Source organism: Anabrus simplex, chromosome 2, assembly GCF_040414725.1.
Source record: "Anabrus simplex isolate iqAnaSimp1 chromosome 2, ASM4041472v1, whole genome shotgun sequence".
Taxonomy (NCBI): domain Eukaryota; kingdom Metazoa; phylum Arthropoda; class Insecta; order Orthoptera; family Tettigoniidae; genus Anabrus; species Anabrus simplex.
In genome coordinates, this window is record NC_090266.1 from 1,007,444,223 (window position 1) to 1,007,457,695 (window position 13,473).

The 13,473-nt window shown below is 36.4% G+C and overlaps 1 protein-coding gene across 3 annotated transcripts in view; it reads left to right on the forward strand.

Moving 5' to 3' along the window:
• The window catches only part of tay (tay bridge), a 942,824-nt gene that overhangs the window by 772,049 nt on the left and 157,302 nt on the right, over positions 1-13,473 (forward strand). For all 3 annotated transcript variants that reach the window (XM_067141886.2, XM_067141887.2, XM_067141888.2), the window contains exon 9: positions 3,416-3,584. In XM_067141886.2, coding sequence (XP_066997987.2) covers positions 3,416-3,584 — 169 coding nt within the window. The remainder of the gene's footprint in view (positions 1-3,415; positions 3,585-13,473) is intronic.

Genomic DNA, 13,473 nt, shown 5'->3' on the forward strand with positions numbered 1-13,473 from the left:
AGATTTGTGCTGAACAAAGCGGAGTCGGGACAGGTTTTTCTCCGGGTACTCCGGTTTTCCCTGTCATCTTTCATTCCAGCAACACTCTCCATTCTCATTTCATAGCATCCATCAGTCATGACTAAATCACTTTGGGAGTGGCGACCCCATCGTGCTAATAGCCTTTATATGATTCATTCATTACATCCCTGACCCGGTCAATGACTGGAAAACAGGTGGTAAGTTTTCATCTGGTTACATACCCTGAAAGATCAATTGCCCCAGAAACCCATGAGTTGTTCATCGATTGTTCAATACTCATGTGGAGTATACTGGGATCTGCACTTGTCAAAGGATTTATTCCATATCTCCCATATTGGTGCAAATTTATGAAATTCCTTCCTCTGCATGCGGATTGTTTTGTCAAGTTACAAACTTCATATTTGGTCTGTATTGTCAATCTTAGTGGGCTTGTTAAATTACAGAAAAACCCACCTATACAAAATAAGTTTACAATGTTTATTTTATATATTATAAGTACATGTTTTGTTCTTCGTAGAGAACATTATCAGCCTAAAGCTCAATTATTGTTAAAATTGAAATCAAGGTATCATTATTGGCAAAATATAAAAAATTAAAAGTATTTTAAAAGTGTACTTATATTAATAGATAAAATATTTATTTATACATTCACAGATTTGTACCACTTTAAAGTAACATCGAACAAGATTAGAGATGTTATTTTTCAAATAAGCATGTGATGTCTGTAGAAATGTGTAATATGAAGGAAGTTATCTCATTCAGGACTATATACTTAATTAAAAACTTGCACATGCAGCATCAGTCAGCTAGTGTCAGACTTGCAGCATCTTGATACAGGTCAAGTAACATAAGGCCGATGAGGACGTGTTATGTTTTTTTAAATTTACGTTCAGATTCTTTATCTTCTTCTCTGATAAAATATTAATTAGGGTTTTTTAAAACTACATTTAACATCATAACATTTACCACTCCGGCCTTAATTTGCAACTTCATGAAATGCCCCACGTCAAGGATTATTTCAATAACAGTAGATATAGTGCCAATCCTTAGACATAACTCAAACTTTAATTTTCTTATTTGTATTCATGGAACATGTAATGTGAACTTTACGCTATTTCACGAAGTACCTGTGCAAGTTTTAAATTAAGTGTATAGTCCTGAATAAGAGAACTTTCTTCATATTTGACATTTCAACGTATACCACCTGGTTGTTTGAAATATAACATCTCTAATCTTGTAAGATGTTACTTTAACATAATACAAATCTGTGAATGTATTTGAAATATTCAATGTATTAATATAAGTATATTTTTACTGTAATTTTTTATATTTTGCCAATAATGGTTCCTTGATTTCAATTTTAACAATAATTTGGCTTTAAGCTGATGATGTTCTCTGTGAAGAACAAAACATGTACTTATAATATACAAAATAAACATTGTAAACTTGTAAATTTAACAAGCCCCGATTGTTTCATCGTCAAATCTTGGAGAGAACTTGTCAAAAATTCAAATTGTCTTTGTGATGAAGTAGCCCTAAATGGTGAATGTCCATATTTAGGAGACCATAGTTTCTCTCAATTGGTGTGAGCAGACTTTGTTACCCCATAAAGATACACGAGGCCAATGAGAGCGCTCATTTTTTAAATATTCATATTGTTATGATAACTTTGTCGGTTTTCAATAAGAGTAAATCTGTGATCAATTTCCCCATTTGTATGAGTAACACTAATATCAAAAATATTGTCAGTCACTAACAGATTCCATGCTTCAACTGGGCTATAAATGTTTCTTGCTACTCCCTTAGGTCCTAGGAGATGACAAACTAAATTCCTAGATTTTGTGCCCCCCCACCCCCACCCCTCAAACTGTTGGATGGTACATTTGATGACCATTTGCAGCTATTCTTGCTTAGAAATATATTTGAGGTGGACGGGAAATCTTCAGCACTAGCATCATCTTCACTTTCCTCAGTATTGGATGACTCTTGCCTTACTAAATTTTTTTTTTCTTTTTTCAAGTCGTTTTACGTCGCACCGACACAGATAGATCTTATGGCAATGATGGAATAGGAAAGGCCTAGGAGATGGAAGGATGCGGCCATGGCCTTAATTAAGGTACAGCCCCAGCATTTGCCTGGTGTGAAAATGGGGAAACCACAGAAAACCATCTTCAGGGCTGTCGACAGTGGGATTCGTACCCACTATCTCCCGGATGCAAGCACACAGCCGCGTGCCTCTCACCACGTGGCCAACTCGCCCGGTGCCTTACTACAAAAGTGGGATCTTCGTTAGAATCAAGCCTTCCAAAAGCATCTCCCTCCTCGTCAAATATATCCATAAGTGAATGTCGTCCTCTGATCTCTGTTGACTTTTATCCATTATAGCTGAAAAAAATAAAGGAATTCATCAGTATACCTTAATAAAAGGAAAAAAAAATGTTCAACCCGAATAGTTTCTAAACAAAGGCAATTAATATACTGTTAACTTACCATATTCATTTATTTTGAATTCACATAAATCAGCAACGTGAAACTGTCACGGTTTTCGCAACCCCAGCAGATAATCATGATTTGACTGTATCATCACAACAGTGCCACTAAGCAGTTAAGTAGTGCAGACATGTAAATGGAGCTACTAACTAAATATCCACAGAGTTGCAATAATGTATAATCAACATTCTTATTGTGATACATAATCAAGAGCAGGCATGGATCCACATAACCGCAGAGTGAGGTGCGAGGGTTAAGAAAGAAGATTTACTATAAACTTCTTTCTTATTCTATTATAGATTGTAAGCAGGATTGCAGTACGTAAGGAATATAACAAAAGTTTTGGCTCTCTAGCTTGTTGTAAAGTTGGTGATAATTATTACATAGGCACAAAGATTTCCAAAGTACACCACTTGGGAAATGTGTGTGTTAATGCTTATTTAATTTTAAAGCATTGTGACCATTTCATTCTAGATTCTTCTTAAGCATAATATATGGTCGTTGCACCTGCGAAAACCACTCTGGATGATATAGTGAGAGAAATACTGACTCGCAGCATGTATGTCATTAAGAATGAGAATTCTTCGGTATAACTAACAATAGTGAACCTTAGGTGGCTGTTCTCTGCTGAAATATTTTACATAGTAGTTTTTGCAGGTGCAATGGTGATATGTATTCATGTGCTGTAGTTAATGGCTCCTGGTGCAAACATCTCAGCTACATGTTATTTGTCTTCCATAGTTTTATTGTACCAGTTTGTCATTTTCTGTCACTGATGAAAGACATGTACTCATGGTGTCTGGTGATTTTGAAGGAAAATTAACTGAAGAAATGCTATTCTCCAAAGATATTCCTGATTTCTCTTACATTGATTTCTTAGAACAATAATTTATTTCTGTAACAGCTTCAGCTCCCATAGCTACGACGACGACGGCTCCAACAGTAACAACAGCTACTGCAGTGGTTACGACGACAACCACTACGAGTCACCGTGACATTGTAACAACTCCTATGGTTGGCAGAAGCCATTCTCCTCGTGGCCATAGTCCCAATCGGGAACGAGACAGCTACAGGTAATGTAATAGCATCAGTTTATTTTTCGCTGACTGTTCTTAGAATACATACAAGAGTTCATTTTCATAGCTGGAAAAGCATTAATGAAGAGTATTATCCAATCATTTTTGGATAACATGATAGATGTTGTATTGGACCATATATGATCTGTTGTAGAGAAGGTTATCTGGTAAATTTTACCATTTGGAAGCTAACAGAAAATTATCACTAATGTATTTTGTATGACTAGTTATTTGTGCATAGTATATTCAATCCAACTGTAGCAAATTCCAGCAAGGGTCAGTAGTCGGGCCATTCCTTTTTCTTGTATACATTAATGACTTTCCTGGGAGCTTATCAGGCAAGTACTCTTATAATAGAAGATGCAGAACTGGAAAATGTAGTTACTAATAACAGGGAGAGGTTTCAAGAGTCAGGCATGGTTGAAGGGAGATAAATTGGTCTTAAATTGCAACAGAACTGAAGAAATTTTATTTCGTCTAAGCGATACAACTAGAGAGTACAGCAACAAGTCAGTGAAAATGTTAGGATTGCATTTAGACTCAAAACTGTGCTGGAATGTTCATACAAAACTACTATGTAAGAAACTGTCCCAAATTATATTTTTATTGTGAAAACTGAAGAAATGTGTTAGCAAACCTCAAATAATATTTTCTTGCTATGCTTTCTTTCATTCACATGTACTGTATGGAACAGTTGTGGGTGAATTCCACAGGCGCTCAGGATGTTTTTATATGGGAAAAGAAAGCAATCGTGTGCATATAGGGAGTTTCAGACAAGTGATCATGTAGGGCTGTTTTCTAAGAACTGCGAATAATAACTCTTCCCTCAGCATATACTTACCAATGCATAATGGATATCAAAGAAAACCTGATTAATTACCCATTAAGGAAGGAGTTACATCAACATAATACAAGAAGAAATGATATAGACACTCCTCATGTTCGATTAAAGAAAACTCAAAAATATCATAACTACACAGGAATGATACTCCTTAACAAGCTCCCATTGGAATTAGAGATATATAAATGTGTGGGTAAATATGTTAGTAAATATATAAACATGTGGATATATTACTTGTAGTATAGCATAAAATAGTACAGTATATCTTCCAGGGAATGAACAATGTTTAATAGTGTAGCATATGTATAGTCATGATTTTTAAGAACATATTTGTTATGGAATGTTGGACTTTTGTCTATTACAATGTACATTGTTTAATGACAAATTCTATTGTTGCCATTGATGCTTTCACGGCCCGTACTTATATACATGACATTCTATAGGCTTTTGGTCTTATGCCGTGTCGAGAAAATAAGGTGAAATTCTTTACGTTTCACAGAGAACTGTGCTCTGTGTCATCAGAAGAAAATCGCCTATATAGTATCATGCCAATAAATTCTATTGTATTCTATTCTAACGGGCTATTCTCTATGTATAATTTTGTTTGGAACAGGAAATATTGTAACAATTACAACTCGAGCATGATCACAGCCTCAAATGCCACTTTCTGATCCTATTGCTGTTATTGTAGAACTAAATATAGGCTGTACTGAATTTGCAAAGTTTGTGTTCAAGTAGAAGCACGAGGGACAATGAGAGATACCATTGTAATTTTTGATGGTTTATTCTTTCATAGCAAGAAATGACAATTCATACCATGTATCCAGTGCTACTTTGAAGACCGTGTGGAAGAGTGCATAATATTTGAAGGTCTGCTATCATTTTGGCTTTGTGTTTTAAAAGTTTACTGATTTGTCTTTAAACTTCCCATGTCAGTGGAGATAGTTCCATAGAGTCGCCTAATACTGTTTTGTTGTAAACTGCAGAAATTAGAGAGTCAATCATATAGATTTAAAACTAACCCATATTTGACGGAGGATTCTTTGTAATAAGCTCATCAGACTAAAAAATTAGTCGCACATGGAGAAATCATTACAAGTATCAGTTAATTCCGTGCAACTCCGCCTCTCGACTTGATAACTGCCTGGATTCTGTTAGGAAGCAAGTCCACATGGTTGTGCAGGTACATTGCATCCAGGTTAAGCCACTCGCTGAGGATTTGATTGCGCAATTCCACGAGTTACAAGCTATAAATATCATTTTTGTTCCGTATTAAAGTACAATTATAAGAAATAAATTACAATGTATCAAGTAAATAATACTAAATCGGTCTTGGGACTAGTTTCAGCCACTTGGTGGCCAAATGTCCGACTCGTTGGCTGAACGGTCAGCGTACTGGCCTTCGGTTCAGAGGGTCCCTGGTTTGATTTCCGGCTGGGTCGGGGATTTTAACCTTAATTGGTTAATTCCAATGGCACGGGGGCTGGGTGTGTGTGTTGTCTTCATCATCATTCCATCCTCATCACGACGCGCAGGTCGCCTACGGGAGTCAAATAGAAAGACCCGCACCTGGCGAGCTGAACCCATTCTGGGATATCCCAGCACTGAAAGCCATACGACATTTTATTTCAGTGGCCAACTTCAGCCAAAATAAAATTAAACAGATTCAGTAGCAAACACTCGAAAACGAATAGGTTGGTCTTCCCATCAGAACTCTTCTTCATCTGTGAGTCTGTAGGTGACTGAACAGCCCAATACTGAAGGCACATAATTTTCTTCAGAGTTGGCAGATAGTTCCAGGTGGAGCAGCTGTTGTTCTCCTGTTTTGCTCTTTTTCCTTCCTTTGTTGCCTCTTATTGTTCGCTATTTGCCTATAGTTTTCTTCAAAAAGTAGTATGCCGCAATGAACTAAAGATCTCCAGGATGAACGGTTGAGGGCTAAGGTCTCCCAGTTGTTAACATCAATGTGGCACATCTTCATGTTGGTCTTAAGTACATCCTTAAATCACTTTCTCTGACCTTCCAAACAACCTTTACCCACTGTTAACTCAGAGTAAAACACTTGTTTGGGAATGTGATTGTTGGGCATGCGTGCTACATGCCCTGTCCGTTGTAGCTGACATCTTACAACTAGATTGTGCTAACTAAGACATATGTATACACGACAAATACATTGTTGCAGGAATAATTATAACATTAAAATACATATAAAACAAAATTATGATTGTGATCTTCTTGTCATAGTATGATGTTTTTAAGTAGAGTTAGGATCTCAGGCAGTGAAGTAAATCTGGAAATGATAAACAAACAGAAAATAAATTTAAAAAGGAGATAAATATTATTTATGAGACTCACCTCTATAGTGAAATGTACAGTATATCTAATTAATGTCTGAGGGCCGATGACATTAGATGTTAGGCCCCTTTAAACAACAAGCATCATCATCTATTGTCTCATGTGGAACACACACTGAGCTGTTGGATGAAGCAGGCAGCTCATGGAAACAAGCACTGACCTGTTGTAGGAATCAGGCAATGGAACAGAGGAGATAGGGTGAGGAAGGGAGGGGGAAAAGAAGGGGTTGAGGAAGGGGGGCAGGGTTGAGAGAGGGTGTAGGGGGTAAGGAAGGGAGGGGAGGGATACGGGCTGGTGGGGGTGGAAATGGGGAGGGAGCGGAGAAGGAGAGAAGGAGTGTCTTAAGGTGGGGCTGAAGGATGTGGAAAGAAAGACTGCTGCTGAGAGGGGAATTTAAAGAGATCATAAAAGAAATGATTATTATCTGGGACATGATTACTAAGGAATTAAAAGGTCAAGTAAAGTGTTCAATTTCTCTAAAATTTCATTGAGACTGAAGTAAGGATTGAATAACTGTTCCAGATGGATCAATTTTACATAATATTGAGCAGGGTGCCTTTTACTATAACTTTACGAATTTTCATGTTTTGGTTGATATTAATGAACGTATGGTTAGTATCACCCATGTGCTATCCCATGGCCGATCTGTTGTATTTCGGGGCGATAACATGCTCTAAGTATCTTGTCACAATTATTGCAATTGAGTCTATAAACACTTCACTTGGTGAACTTGTTGTTATGATTAATAGAATTGGTATTGTGTAAAATGTGTGTTTCTGTTACAACTTTTGGAGGCTATTTTGACATGATTTTTAATGTGTTTGTGACTTGGTAGACTTGTTTATTGAATGAAAACCTACAACCTGTATTCCAGTCAATGACCGGGTCAGGGGTGGGATGAATGAAGCCCCCAACTTGCGGTGAGGGTAGGAATTGTGCCGACTGCCAAGGCCTGTCACACTCCTTTGGGGCAATGATTAATGAGTGACAGATGAAATGAAATGATAGTGGAGAGTGTTGCTGGAATGAAAGATGACAGGGAAAACCGAAGTACCTGGAGAAGAACCTGTCCCGCCTCCATTTTGTCCAGCACAAATCTCACATAGAGTGATCGGGATTTGAACCATGGTATCCAGCGGTGAGAGGCCAGCGTGTTGTTGCCTGAGCCACGGAGGTTCTAGACTTGTTTATTACCAAACATAAAAGTAGATAAATTGTTGTGAGTTTTATCTTTTTTTAAGGTGGTTGAAGGTTGGTGTTTATGTTTATTGATGATTTTCTCTATAAAGGAGATGTTGTAGCCATTAAATTTAGCGATACTGCGAATGGTGTTTTTGTTTTTAAGTTGTTCTTTAGACAGCGGGATGCTAAAAGGACAGTGTACCATAGTATGGTATGCTGCACATTTATGGGCATGAGGATGTATGGAATCTTAATGGATTGTGTTAGCAGTTTGCATTGGTTTTCTAAAAGTTCTGTAGCTCAATGAACCAGGTTGTCTGATGATCGTTAGATCTAAATAATCGAGTTTTTATCGTTAGCTGATTCTAGTGTAAACTTGATATATGGGTCAATGTGATTAAGACTGGATAGAGTGGTGATGGCGTCAATTGCACTTTAGTTCATGATCACGAGTGTATCATCCACGTATCTTGTCCAAAAAGTAATATTACTTAAGATGTTATTATTAATTTTGGTGTGTTCAAAGTTATAGAAAAATGCCCCCTGCTCAATGTGATAGAAAATTGTTTTATCCATCTGGAACAGTTTATCAGTCTTAACTTCAATCTAAATGAAATTTCACGGTAATCAAACATTTTATTCGACCTTTTAATTCCTATCTTTAGTAATAAGTAAACTCGTGTCCTCATCCTGAGGGGGTGCAGCTCTTTTCAGGCACAGCCCCAATGGAGGTGAGCTGCATGTACCATTTCAACCACATAACAGCCCTCCTGCCATTCTTAAATTTCTGGCAGTTACAGGAATCGAACGCGGACCCCCGAGGATGGCAGTTAATAACACTAACCGTTACGCTACAGAGGTGGACATCTTTAGTAATGATATCTTAGATAAAAATCATTTTCTTTTATAATACCTTTAAAGTCCCCTCTCAGGAGCAGTCTTTCTTTCCGCATATTTTAGGCCCAGCTTAGACACCCCTTCTCTCGTCCTCCCTTCACCTCCCTCCCCTTTCCTTCCCTCCCTTCTTTATCCCCCCCCCCTCCCCCTTCCTCTCCCTGTCTCCTTTGTTTCCATTACCTGCTTTCTACAACAGGTCAGTGCTTGTTTCCATGACCATGAGAATGTCCATGTCCTTAGCCAAGTCGTCGTGGGTCAAGATGGCGGTATAATCCCTTCACATCAACTCATCTTTAAGAGACTATTTACACACCTCTCGAATACACTTTTATTTGATGCTATATCAAGCTCTTGTCTCCTATTAATATTGTTAAAGAGTGTTGGGAGGCGGATTAGGAAAGATCGTTGAAGTATTGAGTGCTGAGCGTGGGGAATGTGGAGAAGGTCTTTGGTTCTGGTAGAGCGGGAAGGAACATGGAGAGAGAAGAGTGAGACAAGATGTTCCGAGCGGTAATGCCCATTTAAGATCCCGTGAAGGAAACTCAGGTCAGCTACCTGTCGCCTGATGTGCAGCGGTGACATATTAATTGCCATTAATAGCTGCTGCGTAGACAGATTTCTGAGCTTGGGGTTTCTGTTCCTTACAGTTGCAGCTAAAGAAGGACACTGCTCTGTCTAACTGCTTAGTATTGGAGGGGGAGACTGTTGTCCAATTAGGAGAGCAGTAGTTCAAGAGAGGTTGAGGAAGAAGTGACGAAGAGCAATGGGGTCAGAAATTTCTGTGAAGCAGTAGAGAATGCCTGGTAATTTCATAGCCTTGGTTGTATATGTTTGTATGTGGGTCTTAAATTGTCATTTTGTATCGAATATTACACCTAGGTCACGCTGTTGCACAACTACGGTGGTGGCTTGTCGAGTAGGTAATATGATAAACTATATATAGGATAATATCTTTTGTTTATTTCCACCTATTCAATACATTACAAGAAGTTGGCATTTACTTTAAAACATTATTCAGATGAGACATGTTTCGCCTCTCACTGTGAGGCATCTTCAGTCATTATCAAAAACCTTATTATTTTACCAGGCATCTGGTTAAAGATATTCAAAAATGTGTTTGATGATTATAAGAGAGGTAAGATTTACGTTAGTTATAAACATGTTCATGAAGTAACTAAAAATCCAATATATTGATAAAAACATATGTAGTTCTTTGTTGAATAGGACTTGTTTGATTCTACTATAGTAAGAGAAGGTGGCTTGAAGCCGTAGTCGTTAATAGATGTCTAATACATAGTGGAAGGCATAAAATATCAGTTCTATGAGAATATACATTACATTCAGATGATACTAAAAACTGGTGGATTCAAAGGTAGTAAATATAAAATGTTCAATGAAATAACTATAGATCTAATAAAATGATAAACACATATGTAGTTCTTTGTTAATTAGGACGTCGTAAGATTGTACGGCTTAAAGCCGTAGTCATTAATAGATGTCTAATACATAGTGGAAGGCATATGAAATCAGTTCAATGAGAATATATAATACAAACAATTGATACATAAAAACTGGTAGATTCATAAGAGGTACATTTAAAAATGAAGGCGTCATGTGACTATAAAAGACAGTTGATGGCTTAAAGCCGTAGTCAAAGTTTGAAATGTAGGTCAAATAACTGCTAAATATATGGTAAAAAGATATAAGTCAAAATATACAGCTTAGTATAAAAAATATGAAGGAAAAACATTCCAATTGCTTGACAAAAGTTACTTGACGTTGGCATGCGTATGTCCGTGATATTTATTGGTCAACATTTTGTAGGTTATTTTAGATTTATTCGGCAAGATTGCGTTGACATGAAGTTCACCAGATGTTTATAGTTGGCCTAATTTGTAAAAAGAAAGTTGCAGAGATGATGATGGGTGGAAATTCTCAACGTTGGTATGGTTTTTTTGATGTGAAGGTTGGAGAGCTGTTGTGTTCTTCTTCGATGACAATATATTTTATAAAACGTTGATTGTAAATAATTTATACTATTGAAGAGTATTATGGAAGTTTGATGAAGCTGTTGAATTATTGTTGTTATAGAATGGTTCTGAAATGAAGAAAAAACTGTAGTTAATTTTGACGAAAATGAAAGAAAACATGGGAAGGTTTTGTTTAAGTGTTGTTAGTGAGAAAATGTTGGTGCTTACCTATGGCGTTGTAGGCCCATTTAACAAGCTGTGTGAGGCACTATTAGGATACTAATGGTCACTAACGGTTTTTACTCCTTGTGTTGTACGTATGTCGTCTGGCTAGAGGGGGGTGGGTAGGAGGGGGTGGAGTTGTAGGCTTGCGATTCGTGAACGGGAGGGAGTTGTGAATGGTAGGGGAAGCGGAGGGGCGTGTATCATTTATTGGTTTATGAATGGCGCGTGGAGGGGAATTACGTAAGATGGGAGGGGGAGGGGGGTATGATGTATTTGTTGACGTAGGGGTGTTTGTTGATACTGTTTTGAAAATATTAAAAAACTTTTTGTCCTGAAGGTTTACATTATTGAATAATGTTACTATTTGGTCATATAAAGGGCTTCTATTGTCTATTGGATCATTTAAATTCTTATTAGCATTGAATTTTTGGTCCAAAAATATGTGTAAATTTTCGAATTCGGTCATAAGTCTACCTTTTTTTACTGTTTTTAAAATTTGAAGGTCCTGTTCAATTGTGGTAAAGTTGTGCCCCGTTTCTTTCATGTGATTGCTCATTGCTGAGTGTTTATTATGTTTCTGAGCATTGAAATGTTCTGTGTACCTAGTTATGAAGCTTCTTCCTGTTTGTCCGATGTATGAGCTGAGGCACTCATTACATTTTAATCTATAGATACCGGAGTCTGAGTATTTATTATTTTCTGAATTTATTGTATTATGGTTGAAGAACATTTTTTGGTTTGAATTTTGAGTTTTGAAAGCTATTTTGATCTCTTGATTTTTTAAGGTGTTGGTTACTTGGTGTATGATTGGGTTGGTGTATGTAAAGGTTGCGAACTTTGATTTATAATTTTTTATTGGGGAGAGGTTTGTGGATAGTTTCAATTTAACTTTATTGATTAGTTTGTCTATGATAGAGGGATTATATCCATTAAAAGTGACTATTTCTTTTATTGTATTTATTTCTTTTTTAAAATTGGTCGCTGAAAGGGGAATTTTTAGAGCTCTGTACACCATACTATAAAATGAGGACTGTTTGTGTGATTGTGGATGAAGGGAACTTTGTTTAATAGTTATAGGTGTGAATGAGGGTTTTCTGTAAATTTGGAAATCAAACTTATTGGAAGTTCTTGTTATTGTGATGTCAAGAAAATTAATTGATTTGTGGTTCTCGTCCTCTTTAGTGAATTTAATATTGTTATCCAGATTATTTAAATAAGTTAATATGTTTTCACTATTGTTGAGGTTTTTGTCAATTATTACTAGCGTGTCATCAACATAGCGTAGCCAGAGATTTAATCCATTGATGTTATTTATTATTTTGCTGTTTTTGAGGTTTTCCATATAAATTTCAGCAAGTATTCCGGATAAAGGGTCTCCCATGGCCAGGCCTTCCTGTTTGTATATTTTATTGTTGAAAGTGAAAAAGTTGTTTTGTAAGACGAAGTTTAGTACTTTTAAGAATTCTTCTATTTCTATTTTGCTTAAATTGCTATGTTTGGAAAGATTGCTTTTTATTATTTCTATAGTTTTTTTAGCGGGAATGTTTGAATACATGTTAATAACGTCGAAAGAGCACAATGTGTGATTAGGTTTTAAGTTAAATTTTTTTAGAGTTTCACATAGTTCTATAGAATTTTTGGGGTGTTTGTTATGGAATTTGAAATGTTTTTTGAGAAATTTCTGGAGGAATTGTGAAGTTTTATATGTCGGGCTATTTTGGCTGTTTATGATTGGTCGAATGGGAACGTCCTTTTTATGTACCTTCGGTAGTGATCTGACGGTGGGTAGTTTGGGGTTCATATTAATGAGACTTTGGTATTCATGTTCATTAAATAAAAATGAAGAGTTTTTTAAAAGTGTTTTTAGATTACGTTGAGTTTTTGTAGTGGGATCCTTTGAGATTATTGTGTAGGTCTCATTAGAGAAGAACTCCTCTGTTTTATGAATGTAATCTTGTTTTTTCATTAAGACTACAGTATTGCCTTTGTCGGCTTTAGTTATTATTATGTTATTAGTGTCCACTTTTTCCTTAATTCTTGGATCTGTTTTAGTGAGGACGAGTTATTTTTGTTAAAAATTTCTTTTACAAGGGCAGGTAATTTCTTTTTAATTTCGTATTTTATGTCGTTTTGTTTGTCTGTTGGAATTTGTTTGTTTATGTTTGTTTCAGCTTCGGCTATTGTAGTGATTATATCTTCTGCTTTATGTGGGTTGGGCCAATTATGTTTTAAGCCTTGGTTGAATAAACGTGTTTCTTTATCTGTAAAGGTGACGTCGGATAGATTAATTGTAGTTGGAATATTGTTCCAAGGAGAGGGGGATATTTTTTATATTACTGTTCCGGTTCATTGATTTTGCTTTTTCTTCTTTTAAGTGTGTCAATTTACGATTTAGTGTTTCTTGTTTTTTGTTCAA